The 21687-nt window shown below is 41.1% G+C and overlaps 1 protein-coding gene across 1 annotated transcript; it reads left to right on the top strand.

Moving 5' to 3' along the window:
* The first annotated feature begins 557 nt into the window (after positions 1-557).
* Positions 558-20801, top strand: LOC141795211 (inactive pancreatic lipase-related protein 1-like). Its single transcript, XM_074676021.1, has 12 exons — positions 558-612; positions 3703-3854; positions 4121-4243; positions 4545-4679; positions 8785-8893; positions 9778-9897; positions 10054-10170; positions 13102-13220; positions 15490-15616; positions 17175-17289; positions 19251-19418; positions 20729-20801. The coding sequence occupies exons 1-12, from the start codon at positions 558-560 to the stop codon at positions 20799-20801; spliced, it is 1413 nt and encodes a 470-aa protein (XP_074532122.1).
* The last annotated feature ends 886 nt before the right edge of the window (positions 20802-21687 follow it).

Here is a 21687-nt window from a genome sequence, read left to right as displayed (position 1 = left end):
CATACCATACCATACCATACCATACCATACCATACCATACCATACCCAGGTAGATAAAAATAAAATGATAAAAACAGATAAGGAAAAACAGACACATAAAAGAAAACAGTAAAAACAACCAAAAGCAAATAAAAACAAATGAAAGGAAATGACAGAAATTAAAAAGGAATAAGAGCGGGCAAAGAAACTAAGTCTTGCTAAGGTTAAAAGCCAAGGAATAAAAATGGGTGTTAATATGATTGTTAGAACATCTCCTCAGCGCTGAGGTAACAGGTTTCTCCTCATTCAGTGATAACTCTTCCTGACAGCAGGTTAATGAATCCAGAATGTATGTATCCAAAGAGTGACCTGCAGCTGACCTGCGCTCTGACCTGTCAGCATGTCACCTGTGTGTTTCCCACCTCTACGTGGAAAAAAAAACATCTGACTGCAGTATTTAAAGACCCACACGGACTGTTCACCACCGTCTCCTCTGGCGTCAAGGTGAGTACAGTAGAGCGCTCTGTTCTTTTCTTTGCTTCATTTCAGTGTCAGTAAATGTGTTTTATTTACCACAGATGGCACAGGTGTGGAGTTTGAGTCTGCTCTGCTTCCTCATTGGAGCGTCATATGGTGAGTTTATGACCACAACATGTTTTTTTTTGCTCTTTTGCAGAAACATATGATTATATTTTTACAATACATGAGTACAGTTTCAGCTCTGCTGAAATCACCTTTTCCCACTCAGACCAGCTGCAGAGGACGAATCAGAACTAGGACGCCTTGTCCCTTATGGTTACACGGATCAAATCAAATGCAACAATTCTTAATGTCTAACATTTCATTTTCAAACATTTGACCCTTTGAAATATATTCTCAAGTTTAAGCCCTGCAGTTTTATTTAAAGGTAGTTCTGGTGATTCAACAAAGGCCTAAAAAAAGCATCTAGCTTCTGAGTGTGATACCTTTCTCTTTAAGTAGTGCAGCCGATGTCTTAGCTGTGGTTAGTGAAGCTGAGTTGTTATCAAATGACTTACTTTGATGTCTGTCGTATGCTTTGCAGAAAGATTTGTTTTTAGTGACTTTCCTGTGCTCTCACCTGTGTTTATGCCAAGTGGCTGAAACAGAAAACAGTGATCAGAAGTGTAAGGACTGTCAGCATGCTACGCTAACACTAGAAGCCTGATTGTAGCATTGCTACTGCTCCTGAACACCTGAGGCAGGGGTGTTGAACTCATTTCATTTATAGGGCTACACATAGTCTACTTTCATCTCAAGAAATACAAATATATCATTAACATCTTTATATTTCATGAAGTATCGTTCTATAAAACACTTCATCAACAGCTTGAGATTTCTCAAGAACGTAGCCTCAGTTTATCAATAACACATATGCTTTTAACCTGATAGCAGTGAAACATTAAATCATAGGTGTATGGGATTGAAAAAAAAAAGTTAAACTAATAGATTAAATTAAGTGTATTAGATTAAAAAGAAAACAAATCTACAAATCATTTTACTCTATTTTCCACACCTGTATAGTTATTCTGAGCAGAAATAGACTCTCAACACCTCAGAAACTAAAGTGGGAACTATTCTAAACATAGATGGAAAGAAAGAAAGAAAGAAAGAAAGAAAGAAAGAAAGAAAGAAAGAAAGAAAGAAAGAAAGAAAGAAAGAAAAAACAAACAAACAATCTGCTGTTTCCTCAGACCCACCAGAAATTCAGGGATCTTCTCTCTTCTCATTTATCCTTGAAAGCTGTTGTAGTTTCACACACTGAGTCCCATAGTGGCGTCTGTATTATATCATATTCCTTGAGCACCAAAACTCACTGGTTGCACGCTAAGCACACAGGTTTTCAATCTACCTCTGAATTAATTGTGAGGGTCAGATTAGATCACCAGTAGGCCGGTTTTGGCCCAAGGGCTGTATGTTTGACCCCCCCCCCGCTGTAGACCAATAGTGTCGGTATAAAAATATGCAAGGTTTAGTCCAGCACCGTCTGCAGGGAGTGACACAGAGAGGTTTATCACATGAGTTTCAGCAGGCAGCGAAGGCTTAAATTAATTATTGGTCTGAGTTTTATGGTGGTTGGCATTTACAGCAGTTGAGAAAAATGACATTACCGTAAAATACCAATTAAACGCCGGGTTCCAAATAAACGCCGGGGGTATGGTAAGTTACTTGGCGCAGCCTACGAGCCGCAGTCCATTTCTTTTGGGTTTTTTTTCATTCCACGGTCATAGTTACAGAACACACATGCAAACGCTGAGCTCACAACTGACAGTTGACTCTTAAAAACTGATTTTTGTAAAAGAAACATAATCAGACTGTACTTTATTAGTAGTGGTGCAACGGATCATGATTGATCTGCGATCCGTTTGGATCGACGTAATCGTTCGGCACACACATGACCCTACAGCAGTGTTTTTTGTGCAGAAGAAGCCCAGAGCGCTCGCACCAAACACCCCCTCCCTGCTCGTCTGCTCGTCTGCCCTGTCTGCCATATTTTACTTGACCCAAAACACAAATAAACGGACTCCCACCGAAAAAATCTGATATCGGTCTGCAATCACGCTTTATTTAGAGAATTTTCAGCGCTTTACTTTCACACAAAAACACCATTAAATAAGGCTCTAGTTCTCATCGTGTTATAAAACGGCGCTACCTCCGCTGCAGAGCCACAGCTGGGTACGAGGCACTCGCCGCTTAGTGTATCAGTCCATGTTCAGCGTGCCAGATATAAACAAACACAGGTAGTCTGCCAGGATGAATTATGCAATAACAACGTAAAGATGAGGAGGCTTTGAAGAGTCAAAGAAGAAGACGTTACCACTTCTGCTGAATGTTATTTTCTGGGAAAGGAATTAAACGCCTGTTCCAAATAAACACCCGGTCCCAAATAAACGCCTGGTCTGCTCAGTGATTGAAACAAATAAACGCCCCGGCGACTATTTGGTATTTTACGGTATGTTAAAACTGCAGTTCATAGTGTGTGTGTCCACTTGAGGCTGCCTGCAGAAACACCAGAAACCACATACAAACCAATTCAAAAACACAGATTTTTCCAGCTAAATAAATAAATACAAGTACAGCCTTGAACAAAAAATACAGTTTGGGTCTGAACAGCCCGTTTTTCTATTGGCACACACTATTTTTTTCAGTTTTATTCTTTCTTTAAAAAAAAAAAAAAAAAAATTAAACTTAAACTTTAACCCATTCAGGGGCATGGATGTTTTGACCACGTCAAGCTTTTTCAATATGGCGCTGCTGACAATGGGCTTCAAATTGTGGTATCAAAAACAGATGAGTGATGTCACATGGGCTAAATCCAAACATCACACAGTCTACAGTCCCTCCCCAGTGATGATCATTTATCTTTTAGCAGCATCCAGAACCATCTATAAATTCTCTGCCTTTCTTTGTTTATCTGCTAAACACTTCCTCACCATGAGATAAGACTGATGAAACTTTGTATGTGAGGGTCTTTGATAAATCCATCTGTTTGGGTAACAACACACAAAATTAAGGAGTGATGGCGTATGATCCTTAACCCCAATAATTTGAGCCTGGTGGTGGATGGAGAGGAGATGAATTCTTCATGTTTCAGCTTCAGTCCCTGTTGTAAAACTCTTCTAAGTGAATAACTGTCAAAGCAGTTTAATGATCATGACCTTCAGATGCACTGTGTGAAGGTTTTTGTTGATGTGTTCTCCACAGCGGCTGAGGTCTGCTTTGATGAGGAAGGCTGCTTTGAGGACCTTCCACCCTGGGGGGGCACCCCTGAAAGACCAGCCTCAGTCCTGCCATGGGACCCCAAGGAGATCGGCACCCGCTTCCTCCTCTTCACCCAGAAGAACCGGTACTACCAGGTCAGAGAGGGGTTTGTGTGTCTTTGTGTGAAATGTGTGGGTTATTTTTTTGTATCTTAGCTGTTTGTCACTTCTATTGGAACAATAAGACCAAATGAGGTCAGCAGAGTGAAGCTCCGGAGAGCTATTTCACAAACAGTGCATCGTCTCTAAGAATAAAGTTATTAGCTGCCTGAACTGAAGGCGATATCAGCAACAAACAGGCCTCTGGGTCACCATGTGAAGCATGCTGCAGGCTGTCATTCTTCTTCTATTGAACCCATCAGGAGATCAAGGCTGACAAAACCATCGACGCATCAAACTACAGCGGTGGAATAAGGAAGACTAGGTTCATCATTCCTGGATATATGGAGAAAGGTGACGAGGACTGGATTCAGGATACGTGTAAGGTAAGACAGGAAACGTCCTCTTGTTTGGTCCAACCTTTGAGTCGAGCTTCCTGGGCTGATTTGAAAGAACTTGGCCCTTTACACTTCTTCTTGGCCACCAAGAAACATGTCTGAGGCACACCACATGACAAAGAGACTGAATCAGAGGTATAAGAATGTCATGTTTCAATCTTTCCAATCGCTGTGATCAAACTATTTTTGATTTCATTTTATGAAAGTTATTGCCAGAAAAATGTTTTCTTGAAATTAGTGGTATAATGAGTGGTAAATGTGTTACCGTCTGACTCTGTTCTGTCTCCAGGTCATGGTGTCGTGGGAGAATGTGAACTGTATCGCTGTGGAGTGGAAGAAGGGTGTGATGACCAAGTATGCTCAGGCCGCCAACAATGCCAGGGTGGTGGCTGTGCAGGTGGCAAACATGATCAGCTTCCTCATGGTAAGACCTGTGCTAGAAGTTTCCATCTGTTTCCAGTAATTGTGCTAAGCTAAGCTAAGCTAAACTAAGAATGCTGATTTAACTAGGGATGGGCGAGTACCAGTACTGAGTATTGATATTGGGCTGATATCAGCCTTATTTCAAGGTACTGGTTCTCGTGCAGGCTGCCGATACCAGCTACCGTTCCTCAAGGCAAAATAATCTTATGTGTGGTGAGTCCTCACCAGTAGCTGGTGCTACATTGACACCAACTGCACTGGCAAATGTGCATCAGGTCTTTTCCAGACAACATGAATAAACCAGGGGGCGTTAACAGTTAAACAATTTACTTTGCACTTAAGTTTATTTTAAAAAAATACATAAACTCTGATAGCTGTTAGTTTTATTTTGCACTTTTTACAAACGTATTAAAAAAACATCATAAACTCAGAGATAGTTGTTTGTGTTTTATTTTGGACTGAATGTCAGAGTGACTGCGCTGTCTTTGTTCAAAATGATCTGTCACTGCTAATTGAAATTTTAGGTATCAAAAGTACTAGTGGTACTAGTGGGTGAGTACTCATACTGGTATCAGTCTGAAAAAAAAGTGGTAATGAGAATCCCTAGACTTAACACTTTAACCGTGTCAACCCTGCTGACAGCCTCTTAAACTCTTAGGGCTCTAATTTCATAGACCAAGCGCAGGCGCACCTGCCCTGCGCCAGCGCACTTTGCAAGTTTCCTGCAGTGCCAAGAGAGGCGCAGTCAAAGCGCAGTGGAGCACAGAGGAGCGCGTCCACGCCTCCCTCCGCGCAAATGGCAGAGAGGGAGGAGAAGAGCCGTGAGTGGATTAAACACAGCCGAGCGCTGTTTTCACCAATCAAATGAGTGTCTCTCCTCGCTTTTAAATGCGCTGCAGCTGAGGTGCACGTCTGATTGGTCTGAGTGATCCGCAGCACTGCAGAAACAGTGTGCTGGAAAGACCCAGTAGCGGAGACAGTCAGAGCCGCTGTCCCTGCAGCAAGAGAATGGACAGCGGGGTGCCTGGGAGGACACGATGCGCCCTTCTTTTCTTTGAATTAAATGAAATGAGAGAAGCCAGATATATACTCAGTATCAGATGTTAAGGCTGTTTATTGTTTAATTGTAAGATGTGCATCAAACTTCCAGCTGCCGTCAGGTTAACTTTCCATTATGACAAACAGCTTTAATCTGACATCAGATGTGACGGGACAGTTAATATAGATATAAATGTATATGCTGGTTCAGACGGTTACATTAAATAGTGATTGCTGTGACTGTTTATTGCATTAAAATGTGTCTGACACTCTGGAAACCTGCCTCTGAGGCTTTGATGACATGTGCGCACACGTGCGCGTGTCACCAAATTACAGCTGTGGAGGGTGCGCTCCGCCTTGTGCCGAGGATAGACCAGGTTGGAGCTGGCAAGCTTTCAGCGCACTTTCTGCACTGTTTTTGGCATGAAATTGTCACTGCGCCAATATGAATCTGCCGTAAACTCCCCCTGGCGTGCCGTCACACCTATCTTTGCGCAGACGGTCTACCAAATTGTCAAATTGGCAGCACACGGCGGTGCGCTGCACGAAATTAACACTGAGCAGGGTACGCCAGGCTTGCGCCCCCTGCGCTGCTCCACGAATTTAGAGCCCAAAAACTTAGCATACATCTGAAAGCAGAACTTCACTGACTTGTGAGATTGATGTCTGAATAATAATAATAATAATAATAATAATAATAATAATGTTTATTTATATAGCACCTTTCACAGAGAAAACTCACAAAGTGCTCACAGAATTAAAACATCAGTCGTTTCCACAAACAACAAATAGATAACCACAGAGAAAAACACAGATTCATAAAAGGTCATGATCAGCAAATTACTCAACATGGTCAAGGAACGCTTGCCTGAACAGGTAGGTTTTAAGTTGCTTTTTGAAATTAGCAATGGATGTAGCATCCCTCAGGGTCTGGGGGAGAGCGTTCCACCATCTAGGTGCAACTGACTCAAAGGCTCGGTCTCCCCGGGTCTTAAAACTAGTGCGGGGAACAATTAAAAGTTTGTGACCTGCAGACCTGAGTGACCTGCCAGGAATATAAACCTGAAGCAGCTCACACAAATACTCAGGAGCCTGACCCCGTAGAGCTCTAAAAGTTAAAACCAGCACCTTAAACTGGATCCTGAATCTTACTGGAAGCCAGTGTAGGGATGCCAGTACAGGGGTAATGTGACAATATTTAGAGTTTTTTGTCAGAAGCCTTGCAGCGGCATTCTGAATAATCTGGAGACAATCAATAGAAGATTTGTTCAGGCACAGAAAGAGAGAGTTACAATAGTCCAGGCGTGATGACACAAAGGCATGAATTATCATTTCTAGTTCTCTATGAGAAACAATGGATCTTAGTTTTGAGATATTCCTAAGATGGAAAAAACATGTGCGGGTCAAGGCCAGAATGTGTTTATCAAAGAGCATGGCCTGGTCAAAAATAACACCAAGATTTTTCCGGTTAGAGCAGACATTAGAACCCAAAGAACCAGTACGCTTAGCAATCTTACCGGCAGTACCTTCAGGAGCGCCAATCAAGACCTCAGTTTTGGAAGCGTTAAGTTGAAGGAAATTATTGCTTAACCAGTCATTGATTGCGAACAGACAGTCATGCAGTATGTTAAGGTTGTCATTACTGTCTGGATTAAAAGAATAATACAACTGAACATCGTCTGCATACATGTGATAAGAAATGCTATTAAACCTATTGATAATAGTGCTGAGAGGGAGCATATACAAAGAAAACAGAATTGGGCCTAATACTGATCCTTGAGGCACACCAGATGACAAAGGGACTGAATCAGAGGCATAAGAATGTCATGTTTCAATCTTTCCAATCGCTGTGATCAAACTATTTTTGATTTCATTTTATGAAAGTTATTGCCAGAAAAATGTTTTCTTGAAATGAGTGGTATAATGAGTGGTAAATGTGTTACCGTATTTTCCGCACTACAAGGCGCACCTAAAAGCCTTCAGTTTCATCAAAAGCCGACAGTGCGCCTTATAATTCGATGTGCCTTGAGTAACAGCGGTAAGCAGTAAGAACCTGTAAAGAGGAATTTTGCTAAGTGCTAACATTAGCTCACAGGCTGGCCCAGACGTCTTCTCTTGAAGCACAGAAAACAGTTGGATAGGAAAATGTGCGGCTCCGTGTGGATGTAGCCTGAGTTTGACTGACTTATTGACTGTTTTGTTGACATTCCCTTTAGCGCAGCTCTATCTAGTGGATGCATAACGCAACCTCAGCCACTACTATAGCTTCTATTCTATGCGCCTTATAATGCGGTGCACCCAATATATGAAAACATTTTTCTTTGAAGGTGAGCCCTATACTCCAAAGCGCCTTGTAGTGTTTGTTTTTGCTCTGGCCATGCATTTCCACTCAGAACCACCACACAGCCCAAACCTCTCCTTAACCCAACCAGCTTCGATTCCTGCAAATCACCATCTGAGAAAAACTTTTTCAAACACTTACGTCCCGATAAGATTTAAAGAGGGTGTATTTTTCTTCCCTATACATAAAACATGAATATAAGTTAGCAAAGCCGGATGTACATTCTAAACGTGCAGATTTTCAAACCTCTACATATACAGATGTTGAAGAAATAAAGTTATCAAAATGGTCTGTTTCAAACTGCTAAAATGATGAGGTCATCACATTGGGATCTCCTAACTGGTTCATAGCACATTGAAGGGGTGGGCCTCAAACATCAAGGTCTGCAATTGGCTCTATTCCCAACAGACCTCAAAGGGCTTTGACAAACAGCAGCGAAACTAAAACAGAGCAAAGATTTAACGGTTGGTTTAAAAATAGACCAAGGTTCAGGCTATGATTAAAACACAAACAGCATCTGTCACAACAGCCTAAGCACTAAGTCTAGTACTGACTGATCTCAGTACTGTGACGTGGGAAAACACAAAAAATGCTTAAAATACAAAAACCAGTCAGCCAAAAAAAAAGATCATACAAGACACTTCAGTCTTTGTATTTACCAAAAGATCACTATAGTTGTTCCATTTCTGCAGTTGATGGTAAACTTATCATGTGTTTTATGATGCAGGGCAGATACAGGCAGAAGGCTGATAGATTCCACATCATTGGACACGGCATCGGAGCTCACGCTGCAGGAGACGCTGGCAGCAGGATCAGCGGCCTTGCACGCATCACAGGTAAATCTGACACAGTGTTTTAGAGAAGTTTCCCTCTGTACTGTGACAATAACTCCACTTTTTACCACAAATAAACATCTGTGGATAAGTTTATTTACACATCTACTACACTTGTATACATCTGGATGTTACATTTGAAGCTCTGGGCACCCTTTGTGTAAGTGGGTATGCCTGCAGATTTAGCACGAGGGAGTTACCCAGAGTTCAAAGTGTCGTGACGTGACAAATGTGTTAATGTGAGGAGGTCCCCAAGCACGACAGGCTAAACGAACATTGAAGATTGAAAATAAAACAAGCAAGAGCAGCTGTAACAAAAAGATCTGAGGGTGCAACTAACGTGTATGTTTCTGTCTGTAAACTGATCAAAGAGATAGCTCTTGTACCTCAGATCTTCAAAAGACTTGCTAAGAAGATAAGGTCATTACATAGGGGTCTCCTAATTTATGTATAACATGTTGGAGGCGCAGACCTCAAACACCAAGGTCTTCCCAAGCAGAAGGAAGTGGGCTTGTGGACTGGGGAGCCCTATAGAGGCAGTGACTAAAACAAAGTGTTTCAGACAGAGACCTAATTATGTTTGGCACTGAGAATCAGTCGTCAGCTTAATATACAGGTTTTTTCTTTGGCTCTTGCTGTTGGTTATTGTTTGGACACTTATAGTATATTAGCACAAATGTATGTAAATAAAAAAGAAAATGTTTCGAGTCATGTAACCAAAAAGAGACACACATTTTAGAGAATGACTCATTTTTTCTTCAAAAATCAAAGCTTCATCAGAGGCCAGACAGGCATGGTAGCTCTTGGACTGTGTGGTGATGATGTTTAAGTGATAAGATGAAATATTACATCAGAGCCAGAAACAGATCACCTCTTTTTGTTTGCAGGACTGGACCCAACTGAACCCTACTTCCAGGGCGCTAATGCCGCCGTGCGTCTGGACACCAGCGATGCTCTGTTCGTGGACGTCATTCACACAGATGGACTTCCTTTTGAAAAAAAACTTGGTTAGTTCAACGTTTTGACAAAACTTAAAGAAAAAAAAAATGGAAAAACAACGTCCATGATGGCTTCAGTGAAACGGATATTATTATAATCTCATATGGTCAAACATGGATGATGTGTCTCTGTCAGAGAAGTGATTTCTGTTTCCCTCCGCTCAGGTCTCGGGGTTACTGAGTCTATCGGCCACATTGACTTCTACCCCAATGGAGGAGAGCTGATGGAGGGCTGCTCCTCCAACAAAGGCAGTTACACCGACCTGGACGCCTTCTGGGAGGGTGAGACACCTGAACACGGATAGAATCTAGTGACCACAAGGGCTTTCGCTTTTACAAAAAAATCAAGTTCAAACAAATTTAAAATGATTTGTAGTTCTTTTTAACCAAACCCCCCAAAGAAAAAATCTTTCCACTCCCCTTTAACACGATAAAACAACCTCATCATTTTAGTTTCTTTATCCGCTTACCAGCCTGTCCAAAGGGGGGAGCTCCAACAGCACTGAAATAAAAATGTAGCAAGGTAAAAACATGTAACCCATAGTCTAGCTGAACAGGCTGTCTAAATTTTAAATTGCCACAAACAAAAGTCTATTTATATGATCAGGATCAAGCACAGCTCTTTTTTGTCTACAATATTACCTACCAACGAGAACATGCGCTCACAGACCAGACTGGCACACACAGGTATCTACGGGCCAGCCTGAGAGTTGTATGTAGTTGTTGCAGCGGGTGTCTGTCTACAGATGGAGAAGTCTCCTTCATGTAGGCTTGTATCTCCAGGATGCCGTCATGGCTGCCTTTACCAAAGTCGTCCAATTGATACAAGTCCCCAAATAATAACACAGCTAATCAAACTTGCTGATGCACCTGTAGAGAGACAGTAGTCAACGTTTCAATCAGGTAATTAGAGTGTGAACATGCTTGAAGCTTGAATACAAAGTAACAGCCCTAATGACCACTGGTTCAAAACACCGAGAGCTGCAACACTTATTACCAGTGTTTACCTTTGATGATGTCCAAGATTTCAAATCTCAACAAAAGGCTTCTTTTTTAAAATTTTATTTATACTGGTTTAGAAATAAAACATATAATCATGTTCTCAGTTATTCAAAAATTGATGAACATTCTTAAAGTGATTTAGGAATCAGGAAAACCAGGAAACAAGTTAGAGTGTCAGACTCCAATACAGGACTTCTTAAGGCTCTTTTCTCCTCCCTGTACATATGAAAATGGAAATGTCCTTTTCGAACGATGTTGCCATTACTGCTCACATACTTCCATACATCCTTTACATCGACATGTAACTTACCAATACATCCACCGGGGGCCAAAAGTTTATGTCAACAAAACTCAAAAACAAACATGGTGACTGGGGAGGAGGTGTTGATAAGGTACCTCTTGAAGGTACCTTGAAGGTACCTCTTAAAAAGACAAAAACGGGGGCAGTGTTGTAGAAGGCGGTGGTCAGTGAGACAGTTAAATATATCCCAACAGTTACCCCATTATTTCTTCTTTGTGTCTCACTAAAGCTATGTATTGGGTAGTAACAGCAACACTGCCCCCACAGTTTCCAGTGGTACTGCTTTGTTTGGTCTGTATCCGTAAGCTTCATGGAAACGTGCAGAAATACGGACGAAATGAACGCAGAGCCTGGACAGAAGACTCTATCCCATAGACTGTGTAAAACATGGACGTATTCTTGCCGACGTCTGTTTCTGAAACAGAAAATGAAGCACATTGGCTATAGCTGCCATATTGGTAGAGGCAAGGGCTTCGCCTACAGCCATAGAGCGCTGGCCGTCATGTGACCCTCAGCTGTGCCTCTTATTGGGGGAGCTAGCAATGTTAATATTGTCTGAACAGCCGAGTAAGAAAAATATTCTCCCCCCGTACAGTGGGTGCCGGTAGTAAAATTAGCGACCCAGACAGGAGACGTTTTTTGAACCAGGCTGTAAATAGGTTAATTTCTGCTTTAAAAATGGCTTTTTTGGCTTGGTGTGTATGTGTCTTCCACTACTTTCGGAGCCATCCTCAAGCAGACACTCGAGAAACAGCAGATTTTAGCACTTCCACATTGTCTCATATACCTAGACCGGCGATTGCCGCTTGCTCCATCCATACCCGTATCCGTATCCATATGTAGCATAAATCAGCTTTATTCTAAATGTAGCTGAGCTACTTTTTTCAGCAACCTCAGAAGTCAACGTCCAGTTCAGGCGTCATTTATGGAAACTTTTGTAATCTCACATATCACATGACAGATTATGATGCATGCATGGATACAAATACATATGAGGCAGGACATTTTACACCTATTAACTCAAAATTTAGAATCATGGAGCCTAAGTTTCTGAACGGCACCTGTTGATGTAAAACTGTACCAGAACAGGGTTCACTTAAAGTTAGTGGTTAACTTCCCGAGAACTACTTAGACAAGAAACTCCAACTCAACCCCCTGTGTTAAGTTATTCATATTTACACTTTCTGTAATAAGAGCTTCATATGACCTGTGACATGTCAGAGCTTTAATATGATCAACACATGCACGGCGCCTCAGATGTACAGCTCACTGACATGCTCCTATACATAACACAGTGACTCATACAGCCTATTTTCTGCACCATGTAATTTATCATGCAGAGTCCAGGGGGGGGGGGGGACACAGGGGTCCCCCCTCCATGAAAGAAAAACAACAAAACCCTCTGCAGAGGGCTCTCTGGACCAGTCTGGGCAAATATTTTCTGTTATGGCTGACGACGATCTTCTTTTGAAATAAGCCGCTAAGTAGCGTGGTGCCACGCCGGGGACACTGGTGTTTGGAGCTGGGGGTTGGGGGTAGCACAGCTGAATCTCCCCCATCTGATTCTGTTGATATGAGAGGGACAGGGTGAGAGAGGCAGCTTGAGCTACATAGCTGGTGATCTTGGCATGCCTGGTGTTTGAAACAAGAGAGGCCGGGACATATTTCTGTGTCTGTCTCTCTCTGATACTGTCACTCTGTCTCTGACCCCCAGAACAGTCATAATTACTTGCTATATTAAAAGGGAAGACCCCGTCAGAGTGCTGGTAATTCAAATGAAATGGTCTAAATCTTAGTTTTTTAAAATCTGAATTGACATATTTTAACTTATTCCTCCTCACCAAATTATCTTTTACTTCTACACCCTTCACATTTGGTTCCTCTGAGATCCCATCTCTTTCTATTTCCAGGTACCAAGAAGTTTGATGCCTGCAACCACATCCGGGCCTACCAGTACTACAGCGAGAGCATCGTCAAACCCAGAGGCTTTGTAGCATTCCCCTGCTCTGACAAGGACAGTTTTGATAAGGTATGTCTGACAGTAATACTGTGATGCCCTTCCACTGTATGAAAAAATTCTAGAAAGGGTCCTCCGCATGCCCTTCCAGTATTTGAAACATAAAAAGCCTTTTGGATATTTTTACAGAAAATAAAAAGTTGACTGCATGCATGTATGTATGTAAGACTCAAAGAAATACCCTCTGAATGCCCTTCAAATTAGTTGGACATAATCAAGTGTTCTCTGGATGCCCTACAAGTTAATGAAAAATATTTAAAAGGCCATTTGACTGTCTCTCTGGCAGATAAAACTTTAAAAAAGTGTCCTCTGAATGCCCTCCCAATTGATGGGAAGTGATACATTGCCCTCGGGATTCCCTTCCAGTTGACAAAACAAAATGTGCCGTTTGGATGCTCTTCCAGTAAATTTAGTTTTTAAAAGTCCCCCTGCAGATGCCTCTCCAGTAGAATAAATATCAAAAAATTTCCACTGAATATCACATAGGTACATGCCCCCCTCAATGTCCACTCAGTGGACAAAACAAAAATTACAGTCTGGATGCCTTTCCATTTAATTAAACTTTAAAGAGTTTCCAAAACCCCCCTTCCAATTCATGGGGCATAATCACCTGCCCTCTGGATGCCCTTTCAGTCAAAGGATACAACAATTGCTTTCAGGGTGGTCTTAAAGTATAAAACTCATTGGACATAATCAAGTGCCTTCTGTATGCCCCTGCAGTTGTTAAAACATTAAAAAGGGCTCTCTGGATGCCCTTACAGTAAATAAAATGTTTAATGCCTTTCCAGGAAATGATATGTTGAAAATGACCCTCTTAACAGAAGAAAAAAAAAAAAAAGATTGGACTCAATGCCCTTCTATTTGGTAGGGCATGAAAAGTGCCTTCTGGATGCCCTACCAGGAAATAAAATGAAGGGAAAAAATGGCTCCAGGATACCCTGTCATTGGGTAGGAGATGATATGTTGAAAATGACCCTTTTTATGGAAGAAAAAACACTTATAGGCTTACACCAAATGCCTTTTTTTTTGGTAGGACATAAAAAGTGCCCCCTGGATGCCCTACCAGAAATGAAAATGAAAGGGAAAAAAAATCCTGCATGCCCTGTCATTTGGTTAGAGCTTATGAAGTGCAATCCAATACCCCTTTAGTTAATAGGCCATAACTCAGTACCATCAGGATGCCCTTCCATTAAAAAAATCATGAAGAAGTGTCCTGAAATGAGAGAATGAGTAAAGCCTGGTCTTTCATTCCATTGGTGTGCTACATTAAACTAACTTTTCTATAAATGTCCTTCAAAATAAAGAGAATTTGGTCTTGTAAAACTTAACATATGCATTTTTTTTTAATCACATTGTCAAACAAACCAGGCATGCTGCTGCCTTTAGCAGGAACAACCTTTGACAAACCTTTGATCTTTTTGACTGGAGAAGCAGAGTTTAGTGTCATTAAGCTAGTATTGCATCCACACACAAACATAGTTTTTAGAACCTTCCTATTGGCTTCATTTCTCCCAGTTGGAGGTTGCTTGCTTGGTTGCTGCCATTTTAGGCTGTAGAGGAGCTTTGATGACCAGGGTCCAGTTGTCACCACAGACGCTGAATCCTGGAGGACTCTTATGTCCTCGGACAGAAAAAGTGACTCAGGGCTATCAGATGGGCTCCGACATGAGGAGGTAAGGGAGGACAAGAGGCCCACATCTCCAGCAGCCCAGCATGTGTTTGGGGCTACCACCTGTTTCTCTATGACACTGATATGTCTGTGAAACTTTCTTTGGTTTTAGAATTTGATTTGGCAAGATTGGATTTTTGTAGCTGAGGAGGAGGGTGGTGCAAATGGGCTTCCCTCACGCTCTTCTTCGGGGAGGGCTTGTATCTGCAGCTGTCCGTGTTAATGACACTTTATCCCTGCTTCGGACACATGTCCCCGATCAAAGGAGGCTGGTGGAGTGCCCAGCATGACCTCATATGACTATGTCCCCGTTGAGAGATGACAGCACCTCCTTGTCGTTCACCTCATAAACGCTCCTCAGTGTTATTCCTGCAGCGATAGCTGACAGCCGCAAAGTCGGCCTGTTCCCATAAAGTATCACATGAAAAAGCTTCACCATTCCCCACCTTCGTATTTATAAGGTGGCAATCTGCAACATTTTTAAGGAGGACAGGAAAGAGAGTCTTGTAGGTTGACACTTTTCGCTGGCAGGTCTTTGACAGGAGGAGACTCTTACACTTCACCACGCACAGAGCTGGTTCTTTACACCTCACTCTGTCCTTGTCTTCACAGGGAAAGTGTTTCCCGTGTGCAGACAAGTGTCCTCTGATGGGCCACTCTGCTGACAAGTTTCCTCTGACTGATGGCCTTTCCAAGACAAAGTACTTCCTCAACACGGGCAAAACAAATCCCTTTGGCAGTAAGTACCCGGCTCATCCTGTGTGAGCAGAAATAAAAGTTGACTTGGACACAGTTTGAAAGAAGTCACTGTTCAGATTTCACTGTGGAAAAAACTCTGAGAGGTTTTAACGGGTCTATTTGAGCTGAGTCAACCACTCATCTTCATCCAAAAATAGTCAAGCATAAAATCTATCATTTTATGACAAACTCTCATAACTTTCTTATCTATTGTACTAAATTTATCTGGATCTCTGGGTGTATCAAACATTCAAATATCCAACGTTTCCAATCAATGGGCATTTTATATTCAACTCCTGAAAATCAAGGCTGCCGACAAAGTACAAGGTTTATTGCTTCTTTATTCTTCTCCAGTGGAATCAGTAGTGTTGTATTATCCTTGTGTTAAGAGAGGTTCGAGGTTAAAGGTACATACATTCAGTTTGCAGTGGATGAATCAGCCATCTAACAATAAACAATCAACACAAGACAAGACATGATTAACAAACAGTGCTTTTTAACTGCAGGAACTAGGGTCTAGATTAAGTTCTGGGGTACTTGATTTACCCCTTGGAACACCCTACCTGGGGGGTAGTAGTTTCAAGATTTGGGGGAAGGGACCCGCAAGCTGAATGTTTCTGATTGGTGGAGCACTCAGTGTTTTTATTTCCCCCTCCCTCCTTCCACTGTAAGATGACCCCAGCTGTAATGAACTTGGTTTAGGCCCCGTTCACATTCCAAAATTTCATCTGAAAACACTAAAACGTAGTGAAAGAAAATCTGAAAACGCAGGCTTACTGTTTACACAACAACAGTGTCGGCAACGTTTCAGAAAAAATCCACTCTGGAGGCCGTTTTCAAAAGTTTACGTTTTAGGTTGGTGTAAACATGAGGCCGAAACACAACAATACTTTTGCATGCCCCCTTCAAATGTTGCTGTGTAAACGGCAGCTTAGTACCCCCTAACCAAGAGTCTTCTTTGAGCCTGATAGTGTGAATGTGTCTCTCTCAGCTCCCGGTGTTCCAGTGTAAAGAGTGACCCTGTAAACTGGGGACCTTCAGCTGAACATGTCAGTGGATATCCAGTTTACAACAGCTGCTGAAACACAGAAGAAAACCTTAGGGATGCATCCTGGTTTAGTCACGAAGTCTCTTCTTCAAATGATGATTTTAAATGATGATTTAAAGACGTTTAAGAAAGATGCACCCTGCTGAAAAGTTGTCAATCAATGGGCTTATTTTTAAGCCAAAACATGGGTCAGTCTCTGACGTCTTCATGTGTCAGACATCAGCTCCGTCAGGTGTTCAAAAAGTCTGAAACAGCTTTGACCAGCAAAGGTTTCTTCACTATCACTTGTCTCCTCCCAAGTGTCAACAGATCCATCTGCTGAACAATAAGTCAGGATCAGGATGAGCACAGGCTGAATCTCCACCATGCTAACAGGCTAACTACAGTGCAGCAAATAAATATATTATTTTTCTTCAATGACCTGAGTCGTTTTCTTACTGCTCTCCACTTTACAATTTTTACTTCATATAATGAAATTAAATGACTGTTTTTTTCCACTTCCTGTCTCTAGCGTACAGCTACAAAGCGCTGGTAACCATCGATGGCCCCAGCTATCCAAACCAGGCCTTCATGTACATAGCACTGGCTGGAGACGACGAGAGCACCCAGGAGTACAGGCTTCACGTGTAAGATTATCATTACTTTGTTCTGTTAAGAATACTTAAAGACTGTAATCATCAATAAGAAAAAAGATGCTGAGTGGGGTCCAGAGAAGGTTCATGGGCAGTGTTTATACACCCAAAAGTCCCAAAAGTACAAAAACAAACAGAGAATCTGAGCCATTTTATTCAAGCTGCCCTGATAAAAAAAACTGCCTTTAGAGTTCAATGAAACTTAACATATCTACAGAGGTAAAAGAAAAGGCTCATAACCATGTAGCTCTCTGAACTACAACCTGTGAACAGTGTTGGAAGAAAAAAAGACTTTCAAAAACAGAGCCAGGCTGATTGAACAAATGTCTGTCACTTACATTTTTCGAGGTTCTATAGGAATTTTCACTATACTTATTTTCACAGGGCCCAGGAGAATCTTTTTTTTTTTCTTTAATCAAAGTTTCATTTTTAAATCATTCATCCAAAAGAAAAGCACACAGCGAAAGTAAAATTTAACAAACATATACTGAAACTAATACATATAATACAATAATACTTAAAGCCGCATTTTGTGGCGTTTCCACTGACTTATCCTGGGACAGATCCCCAAATAAACGAGACGAGCCGTCCCACTTTTTGGGACCCTTTCGTATGGGTGCCAGACTGAACAGATCCGCTCTCGGAAGGTGGCGCTACAACACTGCAGACCATTGATTGGTCAAAAGAATCATCACCTACCCCGACAGCCTACACGCTGCCTACCACGAGAGGGCACAGTTTGCTTAGGAAACGCAAACGGGATCAGGCTTAACTGTACCAAACCGTGCCAAACTGTACTGAACCGAACCGGACTGCTTGGTGGAAACACAACTTAAGACATTAAACATCCTGGATTGGTTCCACTTTGATTTGGGAATGAAGGAGAAGTTAAATGAATCCTTTAGGTGTCACAGATCAAACATAGGAGTCTATTTTAGACAAAAAAAAAATCAGGCGCTTTTCAATTTTTGACCTTCCTGTAGTAAAAGCTGACATGACAAAATAAATTGCCTTAAAATCCCACCAGTCAAATCATCTTGACGCTCTGAAGGAGGAGGAGGATATGGAATCTGATCAATCATCTGCTTTGCAAGGTTAAATGGGGACTAACTGATTGACACACTGAAAAAAAAAACAGAAATCTAAGCAAGTGTTTGTTTCTCAATTTGACTTGAAACATTTGTTAGACTTAATATCAGCCACATTCACTCCTCCATCCCTTAAGTCTTATAGTCTTAAGTCTTAAGATTACAAAAGATAAAAAAAGACATCTGAGTCCTTATGAAGAGGGTGAAATATAATCCAGTGATGTTAGAAAAAGTAGATTTATATATCTTCTTTATTTCGGCATCTTTTAATATCTTGAAATCAGAAAATTTCCTGGACTTGTCAGGTGAATGTGAATATTGTGTCATTACTCATACACATGTTGGCTAAGCAGTTTTATCGGATGGCTATAAGACACTTTTTACTCTTTGTTTTAAAAAAGGTTGGTATCTAAAAACACACAGCTTGTGTGGACTGAGCAGGGCCATCATATTTCAGTAGGTTGTTACTTTAGACTGTGGCTGAGGAGACATTAATCTTTCACACTTACATTCTCTTTGAAGTAGTTCCTGGTGCTGGAAGTTTGGGGTATTTTTAGTGAAAATGTCACTTTCATCAACCAAACCTGGGACAAGCTCTGATCGGATTCTGTGAATCTTTTCTGTTGTAAAGACCATTATTTTCAGTCAAACATAACTCCTTTTTACTGGACCAGCCCTCTGTTTTACTGTTGCAGATTCCGGATAGACTATTTAAACACCCCCTCACTGTGTTTCACAATATTTAAATTCATAAAAAGTTTTTGTCTTTGAGCCAGCTCTCAGAGGAACATAAATCTGCACATCCAGCTCCTCAGTTTGTCTTCTCTGTGTGTTTTGAGGCTCATCTCTTCTCCTTTAACCCTCCAGGGGCACCATGATGCCTGGGAGGACCTACGAGCTGATGATTAATGCTGAGGTGGATCTCGGGGAGGTGACCGAGGTGAGGTTCAGGTGGAACAACCACCACCCTAACATCATGAATCCCAAGTATGGTGCATCCAAGGTGGAGCTGCAGAGAGGAAAGGACAAGAAGATGTAAGTCAGTCTCCTCTAGACCTCACACCCTCATCATGAGACGAGTGCAATCTTTACAATCAGCCAGAGTTTAGACAATCTCTGCTTATTTGGAGACACACTCGTGATACACTCTGATGAGCTATTTTTTTTCTTGTCTTTTTTTTTTGTTTTGTTTTGTTTGTGACGACCAAGAGGGCAAACTGAATTTTTCTTATGACACATAATGAGGCCCAGAGCGCAGGGGACCAGGTTCCTAGTTATATTACTTTGACACTTAGTGAAACTTTATTCATAAAAAATTTTTTTTATTATTTTTTCTTATTTGTGATCTGACATTAAAATATTTGTTTCTAGTTTATTCTAAACCTAAAAAAATGTAAACAAATAAATGAAATATTCTCTGTATGATACATACTGTAAAGCAGGCAGAGATAAGGACACACAGAAAAGGATTAGGGCCACTGAAAAAAAGGTCCAAATTTCTTATTTGTAACTATTATTTTTAGGGAGGAAAAAAAGTTAGAGTTCTGATTTTTTCTTAGAAAAAATAGTTATATAAAAGTAAGAAAGTTTATTTTTATTTTAGTTTATTTTTAGTTTCTTATATATATATATATATATATATATATATATATATATATATATATATATATATATATATATATATATATATATCTTTTTAATATAAGTTGATATGCATATAAAAAGGGCCAGTCAGTTACATTATAGTCGTTTTGCTATCCATATTTGGAACCAAAGCACCCAAAGTGGAAACTTTTTACTGCAATAGGCCCTAACAAACAAATTGTCCATGAGGTATTAAAAATCCCATAATCTGTAACAGTATGACCTGTAGACATTCTTTTAATCTAAGTGGTTATGACAATTTATTTGTTCTTGGTTTGTATCTCTCAAAATGAACTTTACTCTTTTTTTCTCCAGACTCAAACCTGTGTGAATAACATCATGTAGTGTAATTGTGCTCATGTAGTGTAAATGTGTAATTACTGCTGTAATACACAATGTTGGTTTTTGGAAGTTCATCAATCATGAAGTAAAAACTTAGAGATTAATCTGACATGAGACGAGTTTCGCTTTGCCTCTCTGCTCTCTGCAGAGCTCAGAACAAACTGTGCCACCAGAGGGCAGCATGGCACCATCTCTAATGCCCTCTAGTGGTTAGGGCAGCAGGGAGGTCAGCTCTGGGCTCAGTGACGCTTTGCTGCCTTCTGTCTTCAATGAAGTGCTGAATGTTTTCAAACTGAAATGAAAAACATGATGATGGAGGAAGGAGATCTGCTAACTTCTTCCTCTTCTTCCTCCTACAGCTCCCTCTTCTGTGGAACAAAAAACGTGGAGGAGAACGCCATCCAGTCTGTGCTCCCCTGTCCTCCAGTCTGAGCTGCTTCAGTCTCCTCGTTATGCAGGGTCTTCTAATAAAGACTGTGCATTCAAACCTCCTCAGGCCTCTCTGATCCTCTGCTGCTGTGCGTGTGTGTGTGTGTGTTCACTTCTGTGTCACTTAAAGAAACAGACGAGGCAGAAAAAAAGGACATGATGCCTTAATGAATGGCAGAATTATAGCCAGGAGAAAGAGGTGCATCAAAAAGACACCAAAGAAACAGAAAAACCACCACGTGGAGACAAAGGTGACCAAAAAGAGTAGAAATTAACACAACAGCTGTAAAAGGAGATTTGTTACAGTATAAAGACGGGCAAAAAAAAACATCAAACGTGTTATCAAAATAACACAGGGTGTGGAGGATGAGTGAAATGACCGTAAACAGAATAAAACACCCACAGATAGACACTGAATGACAACAGAGAAATCTGAGATATAACTCTGTCTTCACCCACATCATGGAGCAGCTGCTGATGCAGGATATCAAAGAATAAGGAGCATTAACCAAGGAGAGACGAGATTTAAATACACAGCAGCAAACAAAACCATCACTCCTAAAGGGGCTGTGATCTTGCAAAAGTCTGAGATTATCAGCACCAATATTACAGGTTACATGTTATTTCTAAATGCTAAATCCTTGCTTCCAGATTCTGCAGGATCGGATTGATTTATGGCACATCTAAGTCTCTATGACAACGCCACACTGATGAAACTTAGCAGTGATAAGAGAGATCTGTGTTTTTCTCTGCTAAAAACGATTTCGGTGATTAATTTTGTGGTGATGGTGGATACTGGAGCCTCACTGTCAGACAGTAAAAGAACAGAAGAGCAGAAGATAAACAGGAGATGGATAGAGCACAAGCTAAAGGCTAACACAAGAGCTAA

This window comes from Halichoeres trimaculatus, unplaced genomic scaffold, assembly GCF_033239565.1.
Source record: "Halichoeres trimaculatus isolate MK-OKI-2021-1 unplaced genomic scaffold, fHalTri1.1 fHalTri1_scaffold_8, whole genome shotgun sequence".
In the NCBI taxonomy this organism is placed as follows: domain Eukaryota; kingdom Metazoa; phylum Chordata; class Actinopteri; order Labriformes; family Labridae; genus Halichoeres; species Halichoeres trimaculatus.
Note: the sequence above shows the minus strand (reverse complement) of the source record. Positions and strands in the feature narration are given on the sequence as shown.